The 25,252-nt window shown below is 28.8% G+C and overlaps 2 protein-coding genes across 5 annotated transcripts in view; one reads left to right on the forward strand and one right to left on the reverse strand.

Moving 5' to 3' along the window:
• The window catches only part of LOC107451385 (chitin synthase chs-2), a 70,896-nt gene extending 50,876 nt beyond the window's left edge, over nt 1-20,020 (reverse strand). For 2 of the 4 annotated variants that reach the window (XM_071179908.1, XM_071179909.1), the window contains exon 1: nt 16,707-16,734. In XM_071179908.1, coding sequence (XP_071036009.1) covers nt 16,707-16,719 — 13 coding nt within the window. In that variant the 5' untranslated portion in view covers nt 16,720-16,734. Of the gene's footprint in view, nt 1-16,706; nt 16,735-16,817; nt 17,019-19,845 lie in introns of those variants that run through there. The other 2 variants (XM_043057390.2, XM_043057383.2) reach the window with 2 other exon arrangements.
• Nucleotides 16,970-25,252, forward strand: part of LOC107451376 (MYG1 exonuclease) — a 25,114-nt gene continuing 16,831 nt past the window's right edge. Inside the window, exon 1 of the mRNA XM_071179911.1 lies at nt 16,970-17,083. The gene's annotated coding sequence lies outside the window, so the exon portion shown is untranslated. The remainder of the gene's footprint in view (nt 17,084-25,252) is intronic.

The raw sequence follows: 25,252 nt of genomic DNA on the forward strand, positions 1-25,252 counted from the left end.
GAACGATTCTAAAAATAACTCTTCCTTTGAAATATAAATCTATTTATATTTCAATGGTATGTTTTCAGCCTTGAATTCCCAAAATAGAATCTCTCTACGCTTATTCTTTAACAAAGACATTTTATAAAAACGAAAGAGATTTAATTCTTTTATTAATACAAAAGTATTTACTTATTGTAATATATATATATATATATATATATATATATAAAGATTATATATAAATATTTTATAAAAATTACTATTGTTCAATTTCAAAAATATGCACCCCATTAAAAAAAGTTTTAAAAAAAACACTGGAAAGATATGTATTTTATTTTAAATGAAAATAATTGTATCAGAAATAGGTCAAAAAGTAGAAAAAGCATCAAGAAATATTTTATGTGGAAATGTTTTTTTAATCTGCCTAATTGACTGTTAATGTTGATTATCAAATCAAGGAATTAATTAAAAATAAAATTTTCTAAATAGGGAAATTAAAAGTGTTAATATGTTTTTGATTCCGAGTATATGAGTCGAATGATTAGTTAAACAGAGATACTGATTTAAATGCAGTTTTCTAGGAAAATTGAGCAGGACAGCTTTTTTTTATGAAAGGAAATAAGCGCTAATTGACTAAGTTTTAGTGTTTTTGAAACATCTTTAAAAACAGTATAGTTTAAATATTTTTTTAAAACTAATTGCAGTTCAAAAAATATACGCATGCGTTGAAAAAAAGCAAAAGAGAAAAAAAAACACTGGAAATTTATGTATCTTATTTTGAATAAAAAAAAAATAATTTTATCAAAAGTAGGTCGAAAATCCTAAGCCTCTCGTATTGAAAGCATCATTAATCAAGAACTATTTAACGGTGAAAATATTTTTTTAATCTACCTGATCGACTGTTTATGTTGATTATCAAATCATATTCAATACTCATTAACAATTCATTGGCCATAGTACAAAATATAATAAATAAGATGTAATGGTGCAGGTTGATAGATACAGCTGTGGATATTTGTAGGAAATCCTTTTGTTTTACGCTCCAATAAACACAAAATAGGAAAATGCTTCCTAATGTATTGATAATGTGTTTTGCGTGAAGAATCGATCAAAGAAAACAATGATAATGAGAACGGAGTGAATTATTTATGCGTTAACACTTTTCTTGTCAACAACATAGTCGTCCTCATCAGATTTTTTTTTAATGTTTTATATAAGTTTTTTTTAAAAACTTGGTAGGTTAGAAAATCGTTTTGAGGTTATTAGATTTAGCTAGAATTTTGAAGAAAAAAATCGTCTTTTTTCTCAGTTTTTTTTTTAAAGTTTGTTGCCTTTTCGCACATATTAAAATGATATATCCTAAATTATGAGTCTTGAATTAAGTCTCAAAATACTATGTATCGAAATTACATTCTTAAAATAGGAGAAACTTATAAATCAAAGCAATCTTCACACATTGACTTCATGTTTCTTTAATGAACATGTATGATTATTATATTTTTGAATGGTTTTTTTTTTGGTGTAAAATTTTTTTTGGAGACTTTTAGCTACTTCGTATTTTTTCTTTTTAATGTGGCGTTTTAGCAAAATATAGTTCATTAAATTATTTCTTACCTTTGTCGCTATTTGCAGAAACAATGAGAAAAAATTACCTTGCATTGTAATTTAAATATTTGCTATTGGCCCTGCGTATTTCAAAAAAGAAACTTTTTTTCATTGAAAAACGCCATTTGTTAATTTTTTTAAAACGTTGTTTTATTTTTTTCTTTGTACCGCTTTAAAATTATTACAATTTTCAGTTGTATAGTTGTAAAACAAAGGAACCCTCGCAAATTATTGATTACCTTGAAATTTTTTTTCTAAAGCACTGCTTAAATGCTCTGATTCTTTAAATCCCGTACATGAGTGTTGGAGTTATAAGAGTAATTAATATATAATTAGCTGACTATTACTGTATAAAAGTTGAAACACAAAATAAATAATTTTTTTTTATCAACTCGGAAGGGAGAAACCGTTCCTTAGACCTCTATTTCACGATGAGCTTGTGTACGATGCACTGAGAAAAAAAGTATGGTCAAAACTACCAGAATGTGGGAAAATTTACGGTATATCTAGCTCTATTGTAACTCGAAGAAACTCGGAAATTTTTATAGAAGCGTTTTTGTAATAATTTCAGTAATTATTTTGGTAAAATTAACGGTAAAAAATGGTTTTATATAATGTGATAAAGTCTGGTAAATGTAATAAATTTTGGTATTTTTATAATGGTACCTTAGATCGTGGTATAAAAATATTTATTCGGTTAAATTTATTTTTCTGTTCTGTATTTTTTACAAATTATGTGGCAATCAGAAGCAAATTTTGAATCTCATAATTTTCAGTAAGCCGTTACCATATGAACAGAAGATTTACCAAATGAATGGTGTAAATTCTGTACATTTTGGTTTTATTAATCAGAAATATGCTTTTTTTTCACCAGAAATGTCATTACCATAGTACGGTAATTTATCAGAATTTTTTCCCCCGCCTGAATTCGTTGGGGTAAATTGTGTGTTAATAAGAACCATAATTTTGTAAATCAAAATTTTCAGTAAACTGTTACCGTATGAACGGAAAACTTACCAAATAAATGGTGTAAATACTGTATATCTTGGTTTTATTAACCATAATTATGTTTTTTTCCACCAAAAATGTCATTACCATATAGTATGGTAATTTATCAGAATTTTTCACCCCACGTGAATTCGCTTTAAATTTTGACTCTTCTAAATTAAGAAAATTGCTGCTACTAACTGTTGCTACACGTTTCAAATTTTGACTCTTCAGAATTAAGAATACTGTTGCTACTCGTTTCAAATTCTGGCTCTTCTGAATTAATAAAATTGTTGCTACTAATATGTGCGATATATTGCAAAAGAGAATAAGATGTAAGTTCTTTATAAATGGAAATGATCTGCTTAACAAAGAATGGAAGGAGATGTCTCAACAAGAAGCATATTTTATTACCGCTTGGTATATAAATCTTTGCATATTTATCACTCACAAAAAGTATTCCACGTAATTTTTTTTAAAGAAATTATGTATCGCTTTTTACCTTTATTTTTCTTGTTTAATTTCCAGATTATAAGTGGTAATTTCTGTAAACTTTATTCATTCCGTGAAAATAGATCATATAATGTAATATTGTTTAACATCGAATACTTCATACGCGTAATTATAAAGGTTTTTAAGTGAAATTTATAAACAAACACAGATTTTGATATTATTATTAACTTATAAAAAGTAATAAGTTGAAAAGTAATAGTTATTGGAAAACAATGATAAACCCCGGTTTCAATGTTTCGATGTTCATCCCAAAGTTTGTAATATCCTGTGCAGTAATAAATTATCGATCAAATGAAGAAAAAATAAGCAAGTAATTCTCAATATGTCTTAAACTCAGCTCTTATATCTATTATATTGCATTTTTATTCTCAAAGATAAAGGGTGTTTATTGTTGGTATTTTAGTTCGCACTAGATTTGCTTTTATAAAAACATTTTCGCCCAAGTAACATTACACTTAATATATTTATATTGGTCTATAACTAAATGCATTTAATCAGGAAAAAAATTTTAACATTGAATAATTTGCATGAAGAAAATGGTTCAATATTTGGAAAATATTTTAAAACTAACATAACCTAGAGTTTCTGTTTATAATGATAACAGGTGCATAAAACGGATACCTCTCTTATAAAACCACTTTGATAAATCGGATTGCAATATGAAGCGGGAATGCAATAACGCGCAAAAATAGTAATTTTTATTTATCCTCACGTGCAGAGATAGTTAGCTCACATAAAACTTTACTTTTTTTTTATGTATTTAAAGCAATAATACACTACAAAAATTTCTGTCCAAATTATGGTATAAAGTACCGGTACTTTGGATGCATCATACGTAAAATCCATTTTACCGTAAAATATTTTTCTATAAAATTTTATACCGCAATTTCATTAAGCAATATTTATTTAATTGGAGTAATTCAGGGAGTACGGTAATTATTAATGTAAAAATTATGGTACATCAGATTTCTTTGTTCCATAACATATTTCGGTAAAAATAGATTTTATGGTAAAAAGTACCAACACCCCGAGTGCCGGTATTTTTTTTTATCAGAAATTGATCCGAAATTTTTTTACAGTGCTCTTAGACTTACTCATTATGCTACTCGTTCATATTAAAATTGCAGAGCGAAATATTAATCTGCTTTGGGCGCATTAACATTAATTATCAATACTAGTTTTTAGTAGTCATATTAAAATTTTAGTGTGAATTATATAAGTAAAAAATTGAAAAATTAATTAATGGGAATTTGCATGGCTCAAATTTATAATGCAGAACATTCCATGTTAAAAATCTCCAAATTTTCGTTAATTCTATTTAAGGGCACATAATGTCGATTAAAAAAACCTTTTTTATAACTTAATGTGTTCAAAAACATTCTTCTAAATCTAATGGTATCATAGAGAATTTTAAATTAACATGAACTTAAAACATAGTGTAACTACAGAAATTTCAGTGCACATAATAAATTATTTTACCCTCGATCTTTTTGTTTTTCTTTAAACATAAATTCCCTTTCTAGGTATTAAAAAATTTGCAGTAATATTTGATAGAACTTTCTTTCCTTTCGACATATAAACCTCATATTTCATAGTAAAATTAAAGCAATTAAATTTTCATTAGAAAAATTTAGTTGATTTCTAACTTTCAATAGTACACTTCCTTTTTAAGTTCTTTTTGAAGAGCAAATAATTTTTCAAATGTATCTAAATTAAAGAATACGACTTCAAAAAGTTTGTCGCAAAAGTTCTTTGTAAAAATGAATATCTCAAAAAGAAAACAGTTCAACTTTTTAGAGCTTTTTTGGAAGAAATGCATGACTCATACATAATATAAACTTAATATTTTAAGATAATTAGAATTATTGCTTATTGCAAAGTCACGAGATATTGTGCTGTAATAAATGTCTGTGTGATCTCAGAGAATTAGCATAAAAACATTAATATCAAAAGATTGTTTTGTTGCAAGATCGTAAAAAAACTCATTTGCAAAATATAATTTCGACATGTGATATTACTTTTCCTTTCAAATGATAATCATTCTAAAAAAAAAATCATAAAAAATATAAGAATACTAAAATCAAAATGTTTTATTTGCTGCTAGTTAGTAATTGAAAGCAGACGATATTTTAATGATCAGGAAAAAGAATGGCAACAAAAAAAAAAGTTTTTCAACATTTTTTTTTCAAGTTGAAAAAAAAAAGTTTTACAATTGAGACTAGCTCTTAGAAGTCATATTGTCAGAAAACTGTGTCAATTATATGTCTGCTACCGGGTAAACGCCTCACCATTTATGATATTCAATAATCTTGCCTCTATTGCAAAAACTTCTGAGGTATGATAGCTTCTTGGCGGAACTAGTTCAATGGTGATGATATTCTATTGTGTTTCAGCAAATGGTTGTCATAAGAGCATAAATAATATTTCTATGCATTTGTTCATGCAAGCGATTGCTTTCGTTGATTTTATTACTTTCACGACCTCACGTTTTCATGTGGCGAAAAGATAAATTTTACAAAAAAATACACACCCGGTTCCTTTTAATCATTTCGTTACTTTCGTTAAATCACATTAACTCGTATGATATAATTAATTTATTCATATTTCGTATTTAAAAATATGTCGTGAAATTAACTGTAAATGTCTAAAATTCCAAAAAAACGTTACAAGACATACAGAAATTAACAAGTCTCGTCTATTTTACTAAACTTTAGCACTTTATAATACACCTTATAGTATTTATTTGCTTACTGAAATAACGAATCTTACTGTTTAATCAATCTATAAACATAAGCCAAAACAATTTTTTTATATTTGTTTTTTACAACTAATTGACAAATTTTAATTAAGAATACGTAATTACTCATTTTTATTAAAATTTATTTTATTAAACACTTCTCTGGATAGTAGTCTTCATTGAAAATTATAAAGTACAGTATTTCTGGTACATTTCGGTTAGCCGGGCGCAACAAAATTAAACTTTTTTAAAATTTTATTTAACTTTTTCCTATTTTGCTTACTTATTTAAAAATTTTGAGTGTTAAAAAAAATAACAATAAATTATTTCAGTTCGACATTTTTTGGCGACTTTTCGCTTTCACCCGACTAAACGAAAAGTACCGTATTTATTACTTCACTTATCCATAGGAACTAAAATTCACAATTCATAAAATACGTAAAATATGTGATTTTAGTTCAAAATTTATTATATTTTGACAATGTTTAAATTTTCTAGGAATGAAAACTTAAGTGTTTTGACTTAGCTAACTTATAAAAACCATTAAATATGTTATTTATGTAATTTTTATTTATGTTATATTATGTTTTATTATGTTATTATTATAATTTTTATTATTATGTTATTATTCATTATTATTATTTTATATTATTTATTATTATGTTATTATTCATTATTATTATATACTATATATTATTATTATTATATATTATTATGTATAATATGTGATTTAGTTTAAATTGCTATTATATTATTTATCATAGTGTTATATTATGTTTTATTACTCATTGTGTTATTTTTCACACATCATTGTGTCGTCATTCAGTAATATGTTGTCATTTGTTATTGAGCATACTATTTTTTTTTAAAAAAAAAACAGCTTTTATGAATTAAATTTTAGCAAATATAGTAGAAGAACTTTTCTAATATTATAATTCGAAATTTCACGGGTTAGAGTAGAAAACAGTAAAATAAGAAATTTTAATTAGTATTTCACTTTCATTAAACCGAGCATTTTTCAGTCTTTGCTCTTGTGTCCTAATTAATGAAAAAATTAATTAAAAATAAGTTAAAAAATGAGAAATTCAAAAGTAACCCAGTGGATGTAAGGAAAATAATTCATTCTTATAAAATCCTGTTCATTATAAGAAGTGCTTCTTTTTTTTAAAAAAAAAACAATAAATTGTAACCTTTATAAAAATTTTTTTAAATGATAATATGATCAATTAATAGTAAGTTAAACTTTTGCTTTGCAGACATCATAAGCCCGCATAGTTTTAAGGACCCGGCCATTAAACTATTAATTATACCGGAAACAAGATACTTTTAAGGAAGTAAAACGAAGATTCCGTATCTTTTTACACTTCGAAAGCCTTTATGAAAATTCCTGTAACATTTCTAAAGCACAAATCTCCGTGTGAATTGGGAGAATCTAAGAGTGATAACATAAGTGGGAAAAAAATAATCGAGGAAAAGCAAACTTAATTATAGAACAAATTCTCAACTAATACAAGCAGTAATGGTTTATTAAAAGCATAATAAACATTTCTGTCATGAAAGTTTTGATCAATGGGTAATGTTATCTCATCCATCAAAAGAAAACAGAACTTTTATGAATTTAAACAGGAAAATGAAACGCTGTAATTATCCTCAACGATTTCTGACTCATATAGGCATTAATTGTTAATTTTAAATGAATGAAATTTCCTTGTCTTTGATTTTACAAAACTAGATCACTTAGTTATATTGATAAAATGAAGTTTTAGATAAACTGTTTGATATGACAATATCCTTACAGATTAATTAATTAAAAATAATGAAAATAAAAAGATTTGTTTAATAAAAAGACTTGTTTGATAAAAGATTTTCTAAATGAAAATTCTTTTAATAAAAATAATTTATTTATTTTTTGAATTAACATTTTGAAATTGGATTGAAAAGTAGATGTTATAATTATTTTTATAAAGAGTTATAATACACAATGCAATCATCAGTTCCAGATAGGAAATTTTTCAATTTTAAATTAAAGAATATTTTTTTATTGTTTAACGAGCTAGCTTAGGGGAGAAGGGGGTACAGTGGGTCAATTTTAAGATATTTAAATATAATTCTNATCAGTTCCAGATTGGAAATTTTTCAATTTTAAATTAAAGAATATTTTTTTATTGTTTAACGAGCTAGCTTATTTTTGGCATAGAATAAGTCTTAACCATTTAAATGACATTACACATCGATAGATTAATGATTTTATATTTAAATAAAACGCATTTTTAAACCTTAACTATTTGAGATTGGAAAAATTTGATATTATTATATTTCTCTAAGAATTTCGATTTACACCTTAATTAAAGGGAGTCTGTAGGTCCTGTATTAATAATGCTAAAACTGATCTTTTTCGATCAAGTTTTTCTAAAAAACTTTTTATGATATCGCTTTAAAATTTTTTGTGGATATTTGAGATTATATCAGTTGTATGCTGCGATAATATTTTAGCGTTATCAAGAATACTTTTTGAGTTATGAAAGATTTTTGCTCAAAAATGATGAAATTTTTTAAAAAATTTAAAGTTTTCAGTTCATAATTTTTAAAAAAAAAATCGGCCAAAGATATGTATTAACAGTTAACACAGTGTGAACTTTTGTATGCAAATATTCTGTGAAAACATAACTGAAGCAATATTTTATTTGTTATTACATTTATTCATGCGGAAGGTACTTTGAAAAAGGTCAGTTTTAGCATTAATGGTATACACCCTACCAACTCCCCTCAGCAATAAATTTAAAATGTTCAGTTTTTAATTAGTGTTTATCATATTTACATACAATCCTAGTTTCTTTATTTTAGAAAACTAGATAAGTTATATTTGTTTGTGTAATAAAATCTTAAGCAAATTCTTAGATATGATAATGTCTCAGTATATTAACTAACCTTTTTTTGGGTCGAAATTTAAGATAAGAATTTATGATTATTATAATAGAAATTTTTTGATATTAATCGCCTTGAAGAATAAAATCGCAATTTCTTATTACATTCTTTCTTTCGAAATAGCCTAACGTCATGCCTTTTAATTTAGACGAAATGAGCTTTGAGGAAAATTATTTGAAATGAAAATATTAAATCTTGTTAATTAAATCATTTGTTCCGAAATCATAGTTCTATAAAATATTTAAATTCAGGTTATCTTTTGACTAATTAATTAAAATAACAGCATTAAAAAAAGGACCAATTTTTTTATTTTCAGACCATTTGGAACTTCTTTTTTAAAATTTACAATTAAATAAATAATGAAAATAAATAATTTATCGCCATCTTAATTAATGAATCAGACTTAACAGATTGCCAAAATAATCAAACAAAGCGTACGCAATTGTCAACCCCTAACTTATTAAAGCGTGGTGCAATTGCTATAGCATTGTGCTGTTTAGATTTACAATTAAATTATTTATAAAAAAATATATAATCTATCGCCTTCTTATTTAATGAATCAAACTTAATAGATTGTCAAAATAAACAAGCAAAGCATATTTAAGAGCTAAGTTTTTTTGCTGAAACCTATAAATCCTAACTGATTTAAAAGGTCTGATGTTATAGCATTAAAAAGTGCACCTTTTATGTGTTGCCTGCAAAGATTGAAATACAGCATTTTATAGATTCTATAAAATGCCAAACGACAAACCTGCAGAATATGATTTCATTCAATTCAACGTGAAAAATTACATCGAAAACTATACATTACATGTTCAAAGAATTCCTGAATAGCAATGTAAAGTGCATACGCTAATTTATGCATAAAAACTATTGTTACTTTTGAACTATACTTTACATTAAGATGTGTATAGTCTCTTTCAATTCAGTGTAAAAGAATACGTTGAAGCAATGTCTCACTTGTTTAAGTAGCTACATCAAATGAATAGATAGGTGCAAATTCAAATTTGTACTTTTTGTTCGTAAAACACTTATGACTTCTAAAATATTAGTCTGATTAATTCGATATTGATCTGTTTCGATTAAGCGTAAAAAAATACATCCGAAAATATGCCTCACCATCCTGATTATAAGAAATTCTTTTCTTCTCCTCAAATCGCACCCCATATCCATCAAAAAGCTTCCCTCCTCCACTAAGGCAAATTTATCCCAATACTTGATCCAGGAATTCCCTTGTCTTTTGGATTGGGTTCAAAATTGCAAGGCTGCGGAGTAAACCCCAAAAATTGGGTCGGCTGTTATAAAAAGGTGGAAGCGTGCAGAAGACTGTAGGGGAGTTTTCAGGCATAATTTATAACAACATATTAAAGCTTTTTGTCAAAAAATATCTTGGGTATTAATTTTTCAGAAAAAAACACTTTTTTATTTGCTCTAATTCCTGATCAATAAGAATTGTATAGATTGCTAGTGGTTCCTGCATTGCCGGTGACATGTATTATAAACCTCTTTAATTGCGACCTTTTATTCTCCATCTTTTTTCAAAATAAAATTTTTGAGTTAATGAACAGCTATTAAATAGTAGATTCATAATTTAAATTTTTCATATTTTGCCTAAATGGATAATTTATCATTCAGTGCAATGTCTAGGTACCATACGCAATATTTGGGTGGTATATACAATGCCAAAGTATTATATATAGTGCCTAGGTAAAGGATATAATAATTATTATAATTTATGTATATTACATTATTATCATTGCTTGAAAACTCTAGGCATTCTATAAAATGCCTAAATATTCAATAGAATACCTGTTTTTCTTACATTGTCAGCAATATATGCAATACATTGAAAACTAATCTATTGATAAAAAAAAGATTCAACAAGACTATAATAAATGTGACAATGTGATGAATATGATAATTTTGCTTCACTTAACACAGTTCAATTCACAATTTTACCACGAAATGGATTTATTTACATTAGATTTATTTACAAAATGCATAGTTTCTTTACGGTTTAAACTGCTACTCGATGAAATGTTGATTGAACGTTCGTAGTTTCTTAACCTTCAAACTATCTGAGGCACAGCCACGCAATTTTTAATAGTTTAAAATTTTCTTTTACATTCGTTATCTATTAGCAGGTACCAAAATGTGTACATTTGAAGCAAAATTAAAATATTAATACAAATACCCATAAAAATTTTTCATGTACTGAAAAAATAAAGGCATATAAACCCTACGGCAAAATTAACAGCCCCCTTCGGTCACAGTGCGACGAAATATGACAAATGGCGATTAAAAAATTGTCTGCCAATCACCACTCCGTCTTCACTTGTTTCATCAAAAATGCACTTCATGCAGAATTATTATTATTATTATTATTATCATTATTAAATAAAAAATTATTATAAATATTTTATAATATTTCTAAGGTGCTTTATTTCACGCTTGATTTTTAAATTGTATTCTTATTTTGAAAATGAACATTGTAATGTTTACCATATTTTGCGAAACGCTTCAATAGAAATGCCTTACATAATTAATTTTAAGTTGCTGCTTTTCAATCATTTAAAACTTTCAACGTTTGGAAAAGGGGCCACATGTTTTAAAAGAGGGCCACTGTTAAAAATGCTACAACTGACTACTGAACAAAAGGAAAATTTTATAATAAAATTTTTTCTAATATAAATATAAAGTATTGGGGGTTTTGAAAATTAATTCTTTGTCTATAAATTAAAAGCGAGAGAAAGAGTTTCAAGGTTGAAAGATTGGGTACAATTGTTTTATAACATTTTAATTCAGTAATACGATTATTCTTCTACGTAAGAATAAGCATACGGGTCATATCAGATACTGAAAACTTGTGCTATTTCTTAAATGTTAAATTGAAAAAGAAGCTTTCTGAAAATCTTCTGTTTAACAATAAAATGTCTTAAAAGCTTTTTATAATTTAATTTCAAATTTTCAAAATTTTTGCATAAGTCAGTTCGAGAAATGATAAAAGAATTGATTTGTGTGAACTAAATTGAAAGGAAATATGGTGAGAAGTTATCAAACAAAATATCTTTTGCACATTTATTGTAAGAAGTAAAGTAAAACAAAGTGCATATTTCCTATTATTTTTTTATGCGTTTCTCTACTAGAAAAAGTAGTTAGATAAACATTTAAATATTATATGACAAAGGATTAACTATATATTTTATTTTTAAGAGTTTAAGTTTTTATTATATTTCGAATTCCAATCTCAACTTCATAAAGAAACAGTTAGAGGACAGTATATTAATGATTTTCTTAAAACAATACTTTTGCGTATGTAAACTTTCTAAACAGCCCACTTTTATGCAATAAAATCATGTTTAATAAAAAAAATTATTTAGTATGTAGGCAAAAGTAGAATTATAAACTATGTATAATAAACAATGTGTATGCAAATGTATTGATAATAAAAATGCAATAAATATATTTAGAATAAAATGCATGTATAATAAATGTATAATTAATAAAAAACGAATAATAAATGTATGTGAACATGTACTGAAGAATTAAATTCATATCCATATGCCTACTCTTAGCTTATCTTTAAAAAAACTTACTAATTTCATTGATATAACATATGTAAACTTTGAGATTTCAATTTTGAAATCAACATAAAAAAATCTAAGTCAATAGAAAAAGTTCTCTTAAAGGAATGTTTGATATAAGACGTGATAATGGTTCTAGCATTAAAAATTATGCACTTCAGTGGATAGACGCTGTAGTTTATTCTTTTGGTCAAGAACAAATCGGGGTCATATTGTATTGTTTAGTTAAATTCACGGCATTTCTAAACAAAACTTTGCTTTACGACGTTCTTTTGTTTTTAAATGATTTCAAGACTCTTTTGTTTTAAAACTATTTTTATTCAATAGACATTTGAGTTATAAAAACGTTTTTTAATCAAACTTATTCCCTATATTAAGATTTATACCCTATCAAACATAATGGATATTAGAACAGTTGAGATGTTTCGCTACGTTTTTAATAATATTTCCTTTTGGGATAAGACAGGATGGGAAAAAACATTCGTAAAAAATGTAGTGATTTTATAAAAAGGATTTTTTTACTGGATGGAGTAATCAGCCCCGTGCATAACCTACAATCTGGAGGACCCGAGTTTTACTCTTTGTCTTACCAATGACCTACACGACTTAGGAGACTTTTCCAGTAGCAACGTTGCAGCCGACATAGCTTAATGGGTCCTGGACACACGTAAGCCCACCTAACTAGCTTGGCTCACCCTGGGATGTAGTGACAAATATGATGGTTATGATAGAAAAAGGTCTTGAATGTAATACTCTGTTTGGAAATTATATTAAATTCTATTTAAACAATGAACATTTTAATTCAATTTTGCAAAATCCAAGATAAATAGTTTATGTTCAGTTCTCTAGCAATAATCTTTGTTACAATGCCTTACTATCAGTAAAGCGTATTCAATTGGATGGGTTGAAAAGTCGGAGTATCTAATATCTCTCAGTGGTATAGTGCAGAAATATTAGAGACTGCTATCATCAAAAAAGTGTATAGAAACTTTAGAACTGAAACGGATATCTTCTTCAACCTTTATTGATCAAAAATTGTTAAAAATGGCTAAAAATTCTTGAAGTTGAAACAAATAATAAATCTTTTCGATCGGTTTTCGGCAGTACTAAAAAGTTACCATTTCTTAACAAGAATATCTGCACAAAAGTTTGGAATTATAACTTCGTTTTAAAGGCAAAGATCGGATTAATAAATTTTGGCAGCAGAAGATATCGTTTCAGAAGATTCAATTCTGCTTCCTCAATGAACCAATCCGAATTCTGGTTGAGGTTGCAGAAGATATTAAGTTATAGCTGTAAAATTTTGAACAAATATTCCTGTAAAGAAACAGTAACTTTTAAGCGCTAACGCAAGTAAATTGACAAAATCTGTGATTTTTTAAAAAAAATTTCAAGTATTTTTAGTCAAATAGTATTTAGAGTCACAATTTTTGACCCATTAACCCATTTGACCCATTTGCAGCAAAAAATATCAATTCTGCGTATTCACTGCACAAAATATCAATTCAAGTAATATTCTGCACATATCTAAATAACGTTAGTTGAGAATTTTTATTCACAATCGCTAGAAGAGCTCAGATAATCCTCCTTATCCAATTTGATTAAGCATTTAGCTTCATTTCATTCAAATTTCAATAGCAAAAAAACGCTGATCCAAATAGTTATTAAATTATGTCTGAAAAAAATAATTACATCTTAATAATAATGCATTTATTGATAAAAAAAACTTTTTAAATTGACTTAAAGAGTATAAATTTAAAAGCATGCGAATACGTATATTTTTTAATTTTATTGTGAGTTAATTTTAAATTAAAGTCTGTACAATCAGTTTTTTTCTCTATAAAACAGAGTCGGGAGTAACGGAAGCATGAGAAAAACTTCTTTACTCAATCTAATTTATTTAACTTAACCCACTAAAGATTGTATTTTTTTGTATGCCATGGCGCAAAAAAAGAAATTATTTTTTTAACTAAATGAATATTTTCTTCTGTTAGCTACTATTTGATTTTTGAAAAGGATAAAAAAACATTTGCTTGATACGAAAACAGTCCCTATTCAAATCAGAAGAATTCTAATAGAATTCTCACAATATATGTATCGCTAGAACAAGAGGGAATTTAAGCAACCAAACAAACTTAATTCACTTTATTTGCATAAACCTATAAAAAAACTCAAGATTAACTTCCTTAATACAGAGAACATTTAAAAGCACGATATTAAAAACTTAATCATTGATTTTATTGTTCTATTTAAAGGAAGATGTTGAACAATACTTTAAAACAGCTTTAATTTCTTAGCTTATTTTATTTTAATAGCTATTTTTGACAGTGAAAAATAACAACGTAAACAAAGCATCGATTTCTAGGTTTTATAAAAATTATGGCAAATGCAAAAATTATAGCATACACACGTGGAGAATTTTGTGTCACTATTATGGATATCCCTCAACGTTAGAGCAAAATTATCTCTTTAGTTCAAGAGAATGATTTCCCGGTAGTTATTTTCACCCTACGTCATTTAAGAGGAAGACATGGGCATGGCGGTAAAGAGCACTATACAAAGTAGGAGGGTTATAGTTCATTGGTTTCAACCGTAACAAAAATAGCCGTCGTAAACTAAAAATTAAATTTAGCTTCTTAATCTTCTTTATTTCACTAGATTTAAACAGCTCTGAGTAATTTTTGGACAAATATTTAAAGTTATAATTATTGATTTATCTACTTCACGGAAAAATTTAGGCAAACTTTAAAATACTTAACTAAAAAATCGTATTTAAAAACTTGCATATTGTATTCCTTGCCATGGGAAAAAAAGTATGAGCTCAAAAGGTTGAGGTGTTTTACAAATAAAAAAGTGAAAGCTTTTAAAATTTTAATTCTTAATAAAAGAAAAAATTTATTAATCGCATTTTAAAAAAATACCGTGAGGACTAAGTTAAAATACTATTATAAGTTACTAACTAAATTGTTAAAATCTTAATTTTTAATAAAAGAAATAATATATAAATTGCATTTAAAAAAAACTGTGAAGTCTAAGTTATAATATAAAGTTATAAGTTAAAAACTAAAATGTAATACTATAATAACTGGGATAATTTGAAAATGAACTGAATTAATAACCTTTTTTAAGGAATTTTTTTATGATGGTGCTATATATAATATTTCTAATCCCTTTTTAATCAGTGCTTTTCTTTAGTTAAAAATAGAAACTCAGTTTTGTATTGTATCGTATTACTCAATTTAAATTTGTAATGGTTGTTTTAATTGTGTAAATCAAGTTTTTGTTTAAACATTTATTCATGCAAATCCTCATTAAAAATTTTAACGATGCTAATCTTAAAAATTTCTTAAAGTTTTCAACTTGAAATTTTTTTTTTTGAGGTACTTAGATTTCTTTAAAGAAGGAGATTATAGAAAATAGGTTGCTCACCTTTCCTCACATTTAACTGCGAGATCCTGCTAGAGGTCACGACACACAGTTTAAGAAGCTATGATATAAATTATTTAGTTTGGGGTTAATAGACCGTTTGTCCTGGGTTTCAAAATGTCAGGACTATAAAGGACCCTACGCCGGTGATATTCAAATAAATTCTTTTTAATAATTATAAAAATTTTAATTTACTTTAAATTTAATTTTTATAACTTAAATATTGAGAATTCGAAAGCCTTGTTTTCTATCATATAGGTAAAATAGAAATGAAAGCATCTTAAAGGGCACGCACAAAAACTGTTCATATTTCAAAATTGTGGAATAAGAAAAAGAGATATATTGAAACATTTTTGAATAATTATTTAAGCGGGGCTGTTAAACGCTTAACTCCAAATATTTGTCTCAAGCATTGTTTACATAAAAAGGAAATAATTGTGTCAAATTTAAAGAAGAAAAAACAAGGAAAAATTTTAAATTGTTCGCATTTAGGAATGGAATTTGAAAAAAAAAGAAAATATTCAATATCAATATATAATCTACAATATTCAATATGTAATCTGTAATCCAATAAGGGAATCGTTGAAAGAGAATTGGACATTGTTCATTTCTGGAAGAGGCGTATTTACTTGTTGAAAAATATTTTTTTTAAAATAAAGTCATTATCTTATAATAAATCCGAAAAATTTTAAAGGCCTAAATGCTACTGTGATAACAAATCAACTATACATACAATATTCCTGCTTCTATTTCAACGAAATATCTAAAAAGTTTTAATTGAAATTTTATTTATAAAATGTTTAAATGTGTAATATTAAATACTCTTATTAAAATTAATTAATAACTTTTATCTATTAACATCATAATTATCAATAAAATGAATTATCAACTTTTTTCGATTCACATTATAACTCTCTACAATGTTAGTACGTTTTTGTTTGTCCTACTTCTCAATTCCATTAAAAACACAAACACGTGTTTTTTTAGAACGTCTCCTAACTTCCAAGGACAATAACCGGTAAGGATTTTGACACAGATAAAACTCAAAATCTACGTACCTTCAACATGAATGTATACCTCACATTAAGGAACACCTTATTATCACAGCTCGATAATCCACATTAAGGTAAAATTTTATTCCATGTTTTAATCGAAATCGTTTGCGAATCGAAAAGAACAGTTGCTTTCACCGAATGTCCTCTCAACTCCACAAGCACACTGGCGTTAACCGTTCAGCACAACCACCTTAGCTGTTCTGAATCGAAACTGAAGAAAACCCATTCGTCTCAAAAAGACTGGTAGATCTGGTCAGGGGCAGCAAAAGGTTGATTTTTTTTCTAATTATTTTTTCTCCTACTTTTGTCTAACTTCTTGAACCGTGGTATAAACCGGTATTAGATTTAATCCGACTGCCTCCAATGCTCTTTTTTTGAAAGACTTTGTTTTCTTTGTTTCTTGTTTATTCTCGCTTTCTGGCCTACTTTCCGAATACCGCGCGAAGTATGAAATATTCGAAATTGCAAGCAATCATCATGGATTAGTGGCTTCAAGATAAATGTTAGGTGTAATAGAAATATCTTCATCTCGGCTGAAATCATTGTTCTTGTTACGTAAATGTGAAATAATTTCGTTCGTAATGTTATTATTATAATTTATTAATATTTTACTACTTGTTTAGATACTTTTTTATAAATAAAATAAAAACGACGTGTCTTTGAATGATCGTATCAAGGAAGAAAAGTACAAATTATACTTTATGAAAATTTTCTTATAATTTTTCTTTCTAATTTGTGCACCAAGGGTTACTGAACTTGTCAATCTGAGCATGTGTGTTGTTTATGGTAAAACAAGAAGAAGAGCATATACTCGAAATCAGAATATTTTAGGTAGTTTGATTTACTAATGCTGAACAGTGGGATATATGCGAAGGTCTGGAAAACATCCCTGAGGATGATCCGAAGACATGTCATCATGTCATCACAAATGAGAGGTGCAGAGGTGATCTAATTTGTGAGGTCACTTCCTTAATTTAGTAATTCTTAATTTAATTTAATAGATCTAAAGGGGAAGGGAATTTTATCCAGATCCTCGTACCAATGGTACAGATCAGCGACCGACTACAAGGCTTTCGACTCCACGAATTTTACGAGCGCGTATATGGCATGTACTCGGTGGATCCTAGCGGAGTCGAGGATATAAACCCGGCCCCTCCAGATCGGAGTCCGATTTTTGAACCACTTGGCTACCAAGGCCCCTAAAGTCGGAGTAAATACCTCTGGTCGTTTGCACAAATATAGCAAAATTTTCAAGAAAGCTTTAAGAAAAAATATTGAATTTATTTGTTTGAAAATTATTCTTAAATAAGCTGCAATATGTTTTGTTAAGAATGTAGTACACAGTTTTTAATATATAGAAAGTATTTTTGATCTAGTAAAAAAAAATGATAAAATATTTTTGGAAGTTTTATATAGCATTTTTTTTAAAATTAAAAGCAAAAATATATTAATAAGCTTAAAATATATTCGCTTTATTAAAACTGTTTAGTACATTTTCTAGAAAATAGTAAAGAAACAATACTATAGAAGTGTGAGAACACACCTCAGTCTCAAACTCACTATACTGGTGACAATTTGGCAACGAACTCCTGACTCATTGAAAACTATGGAAATCGCTGGTGGAAAGATCTACGAACTTACAACCCTACTTTGTAATTGTTCAATGGATTCAGCATATTTTTATTATGCATTGTTACATATACATAAGGAGGTGCTCATTTTAAAGAGCGACTTGAGGCTTATGACAAGTTGAAGAACAGATAGCGCAAGTTAGGGAATGACATCACAACGATACATCCGGGTTACGGTGGGATTCGAGAACACTGCCATTCAAAATATAATCTATCGATTGAATTTATGAAGAAGACGAAAAGTTAACTGTTAACTGAAGTTTCAAAATCAGCATGTTTTTATTTAATTTGGTTGTTGAGTTTCACTAATGTACATTTGACGACAATTTCGGATTTGTCATTTCATGATTCGAAAAACTGGATTATGCATGCTCTATACCACAATTTAGCTCGGAGGGTAAATGGTAACCATCTGGTATCCGAACCAAGCTGCGCAACCACTCAACCGTGTTTAAACTTTACCAACTCTTAAGCCTCGAGGACATTATATTTTATTTTCTAACCATAGTTTAACAGCTGACCCTATTTTGGGTTCGGGACTACCAATGTTCAACTTCGTAACTTTGTAATCTTGAACCCAACACAGAGGACAAGGATACTCCTGGATTAAGTATTGGGAGAAATGCACCTTCATGGAGGACTTAGGAGGCAATTTGACAAAGGGACAAAGTGTTTTTTTTTTACTTTTCGGAGAAACGTAAATAATTTCCATGCCAATCCAATTGACACCAATGATGCTTAGTTTATTTTGGAAATAGATATTAACTGAAATAGGTTTTCTTACAGTCCTTCGAAAGCGATAAATACCGGAGAAAATTGCTAGATCGCGGTAAATTTTGACTATCATAAGTTAACCTCGGACAACAGTATCATGCCAAACGATACTCAATGCAGTTCTGTCGAGCAATAGAAATTCAAAATTGAGGTTTTTATACATTTGGCCTCTATGTATGATAAGCTCCATATTTTGAAAAAATTATTTTTCCAAAATAAATTTTGTTCCATCAGCTTTTTTAAATTCTATTTCAGCGGTCATAACATTCGCAATAGAAAGAAAATAGTTGTCGAGTCCCTTTTCTCGAAATATATTGTAAAGCACTTGCGTTGTTTTTTCAATTTCACAGTAGAGTTAATCTTTATTCGTATCTAATGAATTGTTAAAAACGTGTTTTGCTTAATCTTATAACGTAAAGCTACTGGGAGGGGTAACAAATAATATTATTTCTTTTTTCTAAAATGGTATTATTTTTATTAAGATAAGATTGAACTCGGTTATTCGACTGAAATATAATTTACACGGAATGCAAGTATTTATTAAACATAAAGTATGACAGAAAAGAAAGAAATATATTTTTTGGTTTGTTTAAAAGTAAAGAACAGTCAGTGCATTTTATGCTAACCTCCAATTCTTGGTTTTTGACATCCTCCCCTCCAAGGGAATGGCCAGTTGTAGAAGACACTACAAGATCTTGTCCCCGTATTTGAAATGGACAATTCTCACAACTCCGTCTCACCCAAGTATTAGTTTGAGAACAAGAGCAGTTTTCCACATTTGGAGAAGACGAAGCTCTTTCTGGAGAAGTAATACATTATCCTCTTTTATCTTAGGTAGCTTTCTTGCGTTTCGAACTTTCTGATATAGAATACAGAACCATAAGCTCGTTCAGAAGCATCACAAAATATATGTAAAGAATCATCAAAGTTTGCAGATGTTTCAATCCTTCTTGTTATGTGTATATCGTTTAAGCAGTGTAATTTTGATGACCATGCATGCCATTGCTTAGCGATACCTGGCGGTAAAATTTCGTCCCCGTGAGCCATGTGTCTTGGAATATAATCCTCCTAATGACTGATAGTGGAGCAAACATTCCTGAAGGATCATAAAACTTTGGTGTTGATATCAAGATCAGACATTTTGTATCAGGTTTTTGGCTTAGGTCCGAAAATTCTTATTTGATTTCTTTTTGAAATGTATTTTCTTCAGTGCTCCCGTTGACGCCTAGAATTTGACAATCATTGACAAAAATGGTTTTCTTGTATCCATTTCCTTTTCAAAGGTTGCGATTTAGTAACCTATTTTGATAATGGAAAACTATTGAAGGACGTTAAATCTGTCATCTATTGGTAAAGAGTGATGTCGTTAGGTCAACTCACGCAATGGGGTTGTTGTAGTTAATTTACGTCGCACTAGAGCTGCACAATGGGCTATTGGTGACGGTCTGGGAAACATCCATGACGATGATCCGAAGACGTGCCATCACAATTTTGGTCCTCTGCAGAGGAGATGGCACTCCCGCTTCGGTAGCCCGACGACCTGCAAGCGAAGTCGAGCACTTTACGGTAGCACAGTTTAACGAGGACCAATACCGCACACCCTCGGTCCCTACGCAGACTGATCCAAGTGGTCACCCACCCGCACACTGACCGTAGCCAGTGATGCTTGACTTCGGTGATCTGCTGGGAACCGTGTCTTAACGATCAGTCCACTGCGGGACACACCCTGGGTCCTACGCAGACTAATCCAAGTGGTCACCCACCCGCACACTGACCGCAGCCAGTGATGCTTGACTTCGGTGATCTGCTGGGAACCGTATCATGCAATGTGGCAAAATCATCTTTTAAACTATTAATGCCAGTTGAAAAACTTGTATTATTTATTACTTCTGGTAGTTTTTCGTCTCCGTTTGAGTTGCAACATCTTGTCTACCATTTCAGTGGGCGTCGTCATTTTTCATAGTGAGTAAAACCTTCGGTTAAAAAAAACAAATATTCCGTAAACAAGCAGAGTTTACAGTCAGGGTCCCCTCTCATTTTTGGTTATTTACAAATAAACGAATATATATGTAAATAAATTAAGAACCTATCCACCATAAAAGGGTATCAGACACCATACATTAAGGTCGTACTTGGTAATTAGGCTGTAATATAGAAATTAAGACGGAACATATGTGTTTATTAAACAAAAAGAAAGAACGAATGCATTTTCAGTTTATCGGGTAAAAAACCTTCAGTTTTGAATTTTATGCATAATTTCGTAGAGTTAATAAATAACGATTTATTGATTTTGCACTTTTTTTCACTCGCATCGAACTTACTTACTTCTGCCAATATATTTGCCTTTCACCGAAATGGGCAGAGAAGATGTGGAGGAAAATTCAAAGCACTAATTTGTCCCAAGAATTCTCGGTCGGATTCAGGTCTGTCGAGCTGAATGGTCAATATGACTGTGCCAATGACTTCCTACTCTAAAAAATTCTCGGTAAGATGAGGTTTATGTGGCCACACACTGTCATTCATAAAAATAAAATCATAATCAACTGACACCCCCCCCCAACAAAAAATACTGCTCCAAAAAACATATATCTTCACTCAAAAAAGTAGCACTAATCCTTTCAATGACATCGGAAAGAGTCACATAACCTCCAAAATAAAGTCTTCCCAGACCATCAAACTTTAGCTTCAACAATAATTGATTTCTCGGATACGGGAGGGTAGGTTCTCTCTCCATATGAATGTACAATGCGCAAAAAAAAAGAAATCATTGGGCAAAAAGAAAAAAAAGAATAGGCCTAGTACTCAATTAAATGGATCAAGGGGCGACCTCAAATATGCTAATTAGTTAGTACAGACGATACTTTAACTTACGATATCAGACACAAAAACATACGTTCGCTGAATAAAGATACCGTTTTTTCGACGGATTATGATTCATAAAGCCTAAAATATAGAGGGTAGCAGCAATTTAGGAAATATGTTTGTGCTAGTGCCAATAGTTTGGTCAGAAGAGGGGACGAAAGTTTGAACCCCTTAAATGTTGATGTTACTCTATAACTGGATAAATTAAGTAAATTAATGAATTTCTGTCGAAACTTAAAAAACTCGTTGATCTAAGCATAATGCCATGGAAAAAATAGTATCAACAATTATTTACTAGTTTTATTATTTTATTTAATAATTTAAGCTACACAATTATAAATTAATGGATTTTAAGGTACACAAAGTTTTACATTATTTTAAAAAATGTAATTTCGTGAAGCAAAATACAAAATTTGGATGAAATTGGTTGAATAGCTAATTAGAAATCACGTTTTAAATATTCGACATCTTTAATGTTCGATTTTTCAAGAACTATTAGATTGATTTCGTTCAAATTTTTTTTTCATTTTTCTAATTGAATTATATTTTTTAAAATGATGTAAAAATTTGTATATCTTACAGTTCATATCTTACAAAAATTTTTATTTGTATATCTTACAGACTATTATTTAATAAAATAATAAATAATAATAAAAAATCATTTTATATTCTCCGTGGTATTATCATTGGATAAATGAATTTTATAATTGAGTGAAAAAAATTTCAATTCACCTAAAATTTTACCGCACTATGGCGAGATACGAGAGAAGTAAAATTCCGATTAAGGGGCTCAAATTTTTGACCGCTCTCTTGACCAAACAATTAGAGCCATCTTTTCTAGATTGCAGTTATCCCATATATTTTGAGGGTCAGAAATCCAAATCTATTGAGAAAAATATGTTTATTAAGAGAAAATGCGTTTTTGTGTCTAATTTCGTAACTTGAAATATCGCCTGCACTAATTAATTACCATATTTGAAGCCATCCCCTCGAGTCATTAAATTAAGTTCTAATGCATGAAAATCTGATCAATAGATCGAAAGTTATTCAGAGTGATTCATTTGTTTATGCATTTTACATACCTAGGAAATGCTACATGCCCTCTCATGACCAAGAAATCAGTGATTATGGAAACAAGTTTTATGGTCTTTAAAGAACATCATGTTGGATAGCCGCATGACATCCCATCACAGGGCTAAAGAGAAGAAAGAAGGGCTAGTTCATTTCTCTCTTAGAGCTGAAGCTACGATTTCTGTCCTCGTGACGTCATGCCGCACACAGATCTCGGAGATCGCAAGCTAAGATATTATGAAAACTTAGCATCATTCTCTCTGTAAAAATAAGTTCGACTTTTTCTTGATATTAGCTTTCAAACTTTATACAATTAACACATTATTTCCGTTCAAAAACATAGTTTAAAAAAATTTCTTGACCATAATTTGAAATTAAATACCATTTTAAAGTAATAAAAATATTTTACTAGTTGACGTAAATGAAGCTATAAATACTTTATTTTGAAATTTTCAGTTTCAATTTTTGTTATTAAAAAAATTAAAGCACATATCGACACTTTTTTAGCTACATATTGTTCGATAACAATAATTTGTAAATTTAGGTTAAATTTAGAATCATGATTTTAAAATATGCTGTTAATGACAATTTGTTTATACTTAATCATTAGGAAACAGCAACCTTCGCTAATTAATGAAACCAAATAATAATTTAGGTTCAGAATAATATTAGAAACTTTACAATTGCTTATAGATATTTAAATTTAAAAGCGTACAATTAAAGAAATCATAAATATTTAGAATAACTTCATTAAAAACTATGCTATGCAATTAAGAGAATTTTAACTATTAATTATTTATACTTTTTGTTTAAGTTCTTATTTCCTTTGACCTTATCCATTTTTTAATTTTTTCCCCTGCATTTCTTTTTGAAGTAACAGGGTGGTTTCAATTTAGATGACGAATTCTAATAAAAATCTGAAACGAACCACAAACCAACACTTTGCGTTTATTCAATCCTTCTTGCCGAGAAGAAATTGTTTGTAAAGAAGAAAATTTACTCTCGGTATTGCAGTAGATTTTGAAATATTTCTAATCAGCAATCCAAGCTAGCGATTTCTCATATCATCTTCATAATCTTCTTTTAAGAAATGCTTACTACATATTCGTGCATATTTTATATTAACTGAGTCATTTCGTTTACAATATTGAAGCTATTCTTTACGTAGTTGTTCATTTACTTTAGACAACACATGGAAAATTATATCTTTTCCTTTTGTGTTTCTATCAGAATTTTGCAAGTTACAATCGCCCAAATTGGCGTTTCGTTAATAATTTTAAATTTTTGTGATTCACTTCAAAAAACTGAGGAAAATGATTACAGAAAACAACGAATGTTTTGGAATAAGTAGCAAAAAGGAATGCTCCAATAATAGTTAGAGCCAGTTAGATCGAAAGACTCGTTCTTTAAGTAAAAGTTCAAGCTTTGCGCCGCCTGTGATGTCACGGCGATATCGGAGGTTTGGCGCGGAGAGAGATTCTTCAAAGGAGTGAATTAGCCCTTCAATTCTTTCTTTAGCCCTGTCCCATCATGTCTTTTAAGGAGACATTGATACTGATTTCAATATATTTTATTTCATAACCGGCATTGAACAGAAAGAAGACCCTATTCTGATTTTACGACTATCAATGTTTAACTCTGTGTCCATGTAGTTTTTTTATCCAACCTAGAAAACAAAGGAATTCCTGGATCAAGTATTGGGACAAGCTAGTTTTCGTTCGGGACTTTTTGATGGAATTAACCTAGCATTTGAGAGGAAAATCACGAGTAGCTCCCACGGTTTGAGTGACAGCAAAGTGATTGTTTGATCCATCCAGAGGCGTATCTATGGAAAGAAGCGCCTATGGCAAATCTCGCACTTGCGCCCTTCCTAAAATATTTAAAATCTCTTAAATAAAAACATTGTTTGAAGTATTTAAGCCTTTTGGCAATATTGCAAAAAGAGCCGTGGTGGCTCAGGGGATAGAGCATTCGCCTTCCAACGAGGTGAGCCGGGTTCGATTCCCTGCAATGATTGCTCGACACGATTTCCGTATCCGGCTTGCACCTACCACAGTGCTGACGTAAAATATCCTCCTTGACGGATCATTGGTTACCCTT

The sequence above is a fragment of the Parasteatoda tepidariorum genome, chromosome 4 (assembly GCF_043381705.1).
Source record: "Parasteatoda tepidariorum isolate YZ-2023 chromosome 4, CAS_Ptep_4.0, whole genome shotgun sequence".
NCBI lineage: Eukaryota > Metazoa > Arthropoda > Arachnida > Araneae > Theridiidae > Parasteatoda > Parasteatoda tepidariorum.